The sequence below is a fragment of the Malus sylvestris genome, chromosome 16 (assembly GCF_916048215.2).
Source record: "Malus sylvestris chromosome 16, drMalSylv7.2, whole genome shotgun sequence".
Taxonomy (NCBI): Eukaryota; Viridiplantae; Streptophyta; class Magnoliopsida; order Rosales; family Rosaceae; genus Malus; species Malus sylvestris.
This window is the reverse complement of record NC_062275.1, coordinates 19,990,023-19,996,873: the sequence shown is the minus strand read 5'-3', so window position 1 is coordinate 19,996,873 and position 6,851 is coordinate 19,990,023. Positions and strand designations below refer to the sequence as shown.

At 36.8% G+C, this 6,851-nt stretch overlaps 1 protein-coding gene across 1 annotated transcript; it reads left to right on the top strand.

Annotated features, from left to right (window-relative positions):
• The first annotated feature begins 4,473 nt into the window (after positions 1–4,473).
• On the top strand, positions 4,474–6,168 carry LOC126607815 (RING-H2 finger protein ATL16-like). Its single transcript, XM_050275531.1, has one exon. It carries the CDS (start codon positions 4,951–4,953, stop codon positions 6,025–6,027), a length of 1,077 nt encoding a protein of 358 aa, XP_050131488.1. The 5' UTR covers positions 4,474–4,950; the 3' UTR covers positions 6,028–6,168.
• The last annotated feature ends 683 nt before the right edge of the window (positions 6,169–6,851 follow it).

The following is a 6,851-nucleotide window of genomic DNA, read 5'->3' as shown; positions in this document are numbered from 1 at the left end:
ACAATGCGACACATGTCGACATCAGAAGCCAATCACAGTCAGAAGCCAATCACAACACGACACGTGTCGATGTTAGAACAAAACTAGAAACTCTCCTCTATAAATAGGGATCATTCTCCCACAATAATCTCTAATGTCATTTTGTACTAAACTATTCATTAGAACTCACTAAACCAGAGCTTGAACCTATGTATTTGTGTAAACCCTTCACAATTAATAAGAACTCCTCTACTCCGTGGACGTAGCCAATCTGGGTGAACCACGTACATCCTATGTTTGCTTCTCTGTCTCTATTCATTTACGTACTTATCCTCACTAGTGCGAAGCAACCAAGCGAAGGTCACAAAACCTGACACTTTCTGTTGTACCAAAGTCCTAGCTGATTTTGTGCATCAACACTTGATATAATTGAATAGAGAACGATCCTACGAGCGCGCGACAACCATTCGTGAAACGGAGTTATAACGAAGAAGTTATTAACGATTGAAGTTGAGGGCAAAATAGTCATTTTGCCATTAATTTGGAAGGCTCCAAACAAATTGGAGCAATGGGAGCGCCACGTGTGTGGCTATGATGAAGAGGGATGGAGAGAAAGGAGAGAGGGGGATTGGGAATTGACCAATCAGGAAGAAGGAAAGGAGGGGATGGGAGAGAAGAAAGAAAATGGGAAACGGGTTAACCCGAATAACCATTGGACCCGACCCATTGTGCCACCTTCCTGACGATTTTCTGTTGGTTTTCTGGCAATACAAACCTCGCCACCACCCTCAAATCAATCAGCCCCTTCCCCTCTTCCATTTCCGTCCAAATTTTATTGGGTTTGAGCTTGAATTCGGGCAAAACGGAACCCGTGTGTTCCGAGGGTGCCACGGCGGAAATCCGACGATCGTTAAAGCAATGTCGACCACCACCACCATCAAACCACTAATCCTGAGGCCAGGAACAAAGCCCAAACAATTTTAGGGACGGTGGTGTTGCCGATTGGTCGAATTGAAGAACACCCAAATTATAGGGATCTGGCAGGTTCGAGGGAAATTGGAGCTTTTCCTGGCCAAATTTGACTTAGTCATAGGTATGAAAAATTCTCCCCTCACTGAGATCTACTTGCCTGTAAAATTTAGTAATTTTTGAAATAGTTGAATTTTCCGGCGAGTCAGGATGGCCGACCCCAACCTGTAGCGACGCGTGGCCAATGGGCCACTGACGCTATTTTACATTAAATTGATATCTTGATCTCAGATTTGACACACATAGTATGTGATTTGATTATTATGAACCTAGCTTCAGTAAGGTGCATTACTTAATTATTATTTGAATTGACGATCCGACCGTTGGATGATCACCAAACTCTAATGCAATATAGAACGTAATATTTGAGGATATTAGAAACTAACTGATTGGAAATCTGACTTACAGATATTTCCGACTTGGATTTCTAAGTTTGTGAAATAAATTGTTGACCGCCACCTAATCCTAGTAATTGGTGGAGATCCGACCATTGGATCACGATGAGAATTTAGTATATCGTTCCATAAGCATAATGCAGACCTTAGGAAGTTACAGATTCGAAATCCGATGGGCAGATCTTCCGGATCGAATTACGTAAGGTTGTGGACCCTATTGTTGTTCGAGAGTTGACTTTAGGTCAACATGGCTTGTAACGTTCTGAATATTAAATTTAGTACTACGAGGTACTAAGTGAAGTCTTGTGGGCCTACATTGGTCAGAGAGTGACTCGAATTTATTTGATATGGCTATTACCTTGATTTCTTACATTAATATCGTTTGTGAATATGAAATGGTTATACAAATGTGATTTCCATTTAAATGTGATTATATATATATATATATATATATATATATAGTCATGAAATGATCGAATTTGATTTATGGTGGTAAGTAGAATATTAATTAACCATGATTTTATGTTAGGCCTATCACCGTGAATAGTTTTTGTACAAAATTTCTGGGGCGTTATAGTACCCATTTGGTGTGATTCGATTGTGAAAGCTAATGTTGAATATTTCCATTACTAGAATATTTTTGGAAATGGATAAAAGAATGAATGGTGAACTACGAATGGTTTGATCCCACTCAAGGATATGTAGGCAGTCTAACAGAGGTTAGATGCAGCCCTAAATAATCGAGAATTAATCTTTTGTTGAGAAGTTGTTTTAATAGAAGAAATTTGGGGATTAAATTGATAATTTTAATTGTGTGTTTTGATAATTAAAATATGGATATTGTTTTGTGAGGAATTAAGGAATTGAAGTAAAAAATTGTGATTAATGGTAATAAATTAAACAAGAGTTTAAATTGGGTTTATAATCAGAATTATTTGCCGAAAATAAGTATTTCGGGGGCAAGGCGTTACAGAAAAGGTATTCCAAAAACTAGGAAACATAATAGAATAATATAACTAGAAAATAAAAGGTTTCCTATTTAAACTGAAATTCGGACTTCTCAGAAAATCAAACTTTTGACCGACCAAATCAACTCTAATTTGGTCCCAAAATGTCTATTTTTTAAAATTGAAACGTCCCTACAAATCCTCAAAAGGAGTCTTCCTCAAAATATGTCATTTTGACCTCCAAAATACCCAAAACGTCCAGAAACGTTAATCTGGGAAAGTTGCTTTGGGCCTTCTTTTCTTCACCACGGTCAAACGGCTTAGTAGAAAATTCTGGAATTTTGATACAATCATCTTGAAAGACTCACGAACTTCCTTCAATTAGAATCACTCCAAAATTCATCTGTTTGATCACATTTTGCTTAAGAGGAAATTGAATGTCCTACATTGAAAATATATAATAAAATATCAAAATTCTACCAAAATAACCAATAAATTAATACTAAGATTAGAGTAAAATATATAGTATAATATGAACTCATCAACCGTCATCCAACTCATTCAGCCATGAAATATTACATGCTTCCTGGCCACAACTGATTAAATAAAGAGATGGACTTTTAGATTTTAGCTCGTAGCTTTTGGCTTTTAGATTTCTATTTAAAACATTAAGTGATGATCGTGATCCTGATAAGAACAAAAAGATGGTCTTATTCGGAAAATTTGGAGAACAAGTTTGGGAAGTTTTTCTTCAGCAGAAGCCTCAACCTTTGACTACAAAGAAGCACTTTTGGAAAGAAAAAAAAAACAGAGCTACTATTCTACCTAAATGATAAAATCTTTGTCAACACTGCAAGTATGGAGGGGTGTCGGTTCTTTATTTTTTCTTTTTCTTTTTCTTCGTCTGTTCTTGGTATGGACTCCGTGGATTTAACTTCTCCATGAAAAATAGCTTTAGAATTGGGACCTACTGGATTTATCCCTAAACGTGTAGGCTACTATACTACTTTTGGTACAGAGATTTTGAAATTGGTATAGCGGGTGGAACACTATTATACAATGTGGATGCAAAACTTTGACACATATGGGACATTGGAATCTACCTACTTGGATTAATCAAACGGCCAAGGCCTCTCTGGTCAAGAAATTCAATGGTGGGTGGGTTGCATGTGGGTGTGAGACTTTCTGTTCTATGATTGATTATGCTTGTGAATGGACGACCATGTTGAAAGTCAAGGTTTTCCCTTCTTTTCTTATCTTGTTTAAAAATATCATTACTAATCCACACGGTGGAGAAATTTTTTATGGGCACTACTTGGTTCTTTTTACAAATCACCATCAGATACACAAGTAAAAATAGCTGATGGAAATTACCAAAAAAAAAAAAACAATTTTTAATATACACATTTAAACCTGTGATTTGCAATCGATAAGAACTAGTTCATAACATATGGATTCGAGTATTTTTCATTTTAAATTATAATATATGATGTGTCCATCAAACTGTCACGTAATATTATTATTTCACATGATATAATATACACTACAAAAAGAAACTAATTATACACGTATAATAAATAAATAACACATAGGACAGTGTGACTATCACTGAAAAATGTCTAAACTTCGAAGTGTCAAAGCCAATTAAGTAGAAGAAGTGCATGATCCTCTCATTATTGACTTGTTTGGTGCTAATGTACTTTAAGATTAATGGGTTTATCTTAATACATTTTGGGTTGTTCCGAAACCAAGCAAATAATAATTCTTACATATATAAAATGCACAGCCATGATGAAGAGCTGTCCATTTCCACACAACCTAACGAGTAATGCTAGTTATATTAAATTTGTAGACTAAATTTACAAATTAAATGATGTGTCAACAATAAAAAATAAACACGTTAATCAACATTCAAGTAATAGTTCAATCATCAACTTTCATGTTATTTAATTTACAAAATTTTATTACGCATTTAATTTTCCTAGCATTACCCTTTAATATATAACAGTGTATCTCTGTACCATACGTTTCTGTAACATAAATTTTAAAATAATAACGTACATATATCGAGACACTTAAGCAATTTTTCTTGCCAAACTTCTCGTGGGAAGGCAAGAGAAAATCACCAACTACGCGTAAGAACTCACAGTCTGAGTCCTCTCAACTCCGAGTCTCCCCAACCTTAAAATGAAAAAGTTGGGCAGAGAGCACATTTTCAATGAATTGCAGGCTACTTCCATGTCCCTCATCATTTATTTCCACCTGGTTTTCCTCTTTTTCTCTCATCTCATTACTTCTAGCTCATTCTTCCATTTTACTTTAAAGTTTAAACCCACCTTTCCTTCCAACCTTCATCAACTCAAAACTGAAAAAAATATGGGTTTTCTAGATCCTTGGAAATCTCACTTCTTGTGAGTTTCATGTTTTTTTTTTTTTTTTTTTTTTTTTGTGTATTTTTCTTGTCTTGGAGGAGTGGTTTTGAACTGGGGACATCAGGTGCGAGGGTGAATTTATTTTTATTTTTTTTTTGTTCCTGTATAAGTTTCAAGATTTAAGAAAAAACCCCATTTATTTTATTGTTCATAGCCTCATTTTTTTTCATGGATCTTGGAAGCAAAAGCTATTTGATCCATGTGTCACAAGCTCTTCCTCCATCAACAACTCCAGGAAGCTCCATTTTTGGAACTCCGATTCACCATCCCGACACAAGCTTCCCCATTATAGCAGTTGCCGGAATAGGAATTGTAGCCACAGCTTTCTTGCTCGTCAGCTACTACATCTTTGTTATCAAATGCTGCCTCAACTGGCACCGTGTCGACATCCTCAGGCGATTCTCATTGTCGCGCAATAGGCGGGACGAAGACCAGCTCATGGTCTACTCCCCCCGTGTAGAGACCCGGGGGCTCGACGAAGCAGTGATCAGATCAATCCCATTGTTGCAATTCAAGAAAGATGGAAATTACATAGGAATGGGAGAGGGAAGCTTTTGCGAGTGTGCGGTTTGCTTGAATGAGTTTCAAGAAGACGAGAAGCTTCGAATCATACCGAATTGCAGCCACGTTTTCCACATTGATTGTATTGATGTTTGGCTTCAAGGCAATGCCAATTGCCCACTTTGTAGAACAAGCATTTCAACCACACCCAGATTTCCTTTTGATCGAACTGTCGCTCCAAGCTCTTCGCCCCAAGATCCAAGTCCGTACGCAGGTAGCCTCAGTGGAGGCGATGAAGACTACGTGGTTATTGAATTGAGCAACGATAACACGATGGATCATGCAATGCTTGGAAGACAAGGAAGATCGAATTCCGGGGAGTTTTCACTATCAGTAAGATCTATTAGTCCTTCACCAAGGAAATTGGAACACAGAGTTTTGCCCAAGAAATTTGAGAGAAAATTTCACAACAAGATTACAAGCATGGGGGATGAATGCATTGATATCAGAGGGAAAGATGATCAGTTTTTAATCCAACCAATAAGGAGGTCTTTCTCAATGGACTCATCAGCTGATAGGCAGCTTTATTTGGCAGTTCAAGCGGCAATGCAGCAGCAAAGGCAAGTCAGTGAGGTCAGTCCCACTGAAGGTTGCAGTAGTGGTAGAGTTAGAAGATCTTTCTTTTCTTTTGGCAATGGTAGGGGATCTAGAAATGCAATTCTGCCTGTTTATTTGGAGCCATAAGACATATTTTTTGTTTGGACTTTTGCAATTTTTAGTGTTTTTGTGAGATAGAAATTTTAGATGTACTATTGGGAGGTTACATGATTTGTTAATGTTACATAGCCACATTCAATTGAAATTTGAAAGCATAGCTTTACTTTACCTTCGTTTTCCTTTTTTGTCCCATTGGGACTTTTTTGTATTAATAATACTACGTTACGTTAAAAATTTCACGGCAACATTTCGAAGAGATCCAAAAAAAATTCCCGCTGATCAAAGTGTTGCAGATGACTTGGAAGACATTATTATTGGCATCATTGCTGAATCACCACTTTATATTTTCTAATTTTTTCAAAAGACCTTTTCCCACCTAATTGAATTGAATAATTGGGAGGCTCATTGTTGCTAATAGAGATACACAGACCAACCTCAAGAATCAAATTATTTTAGTGGAAAGAAAGAGGAATTTAGGATGGGGGAGGCCCCCTTTGTGTGGACCAACAAGCAGAATCCAAAGATTACAAAGCGTGTGAAAAGGGGGAAGGTCCCTTCCATTGATTAAGTTGGCAGAGATACATGGGTCCTCCTTATTCAAATTGCAAACAATCATATGATGAAGTGCCTTCCTGTGTGATGATCAATAATGCTAATGCTGGTACAAGGAAGCTATATGCTTTGTTATTATCTTATGTGTATGGTTGCTGTGGGGTTCTTTCCCTAATCATGTCTACAATTTTCCAGTCTGGAAGATTAACCTACTACTTACCTACAATATAATGAATATTATATCTCAATCATGCACATAGGGTGTTAATATAATTAGGTAAGAAAGTCTACTTTTTTTT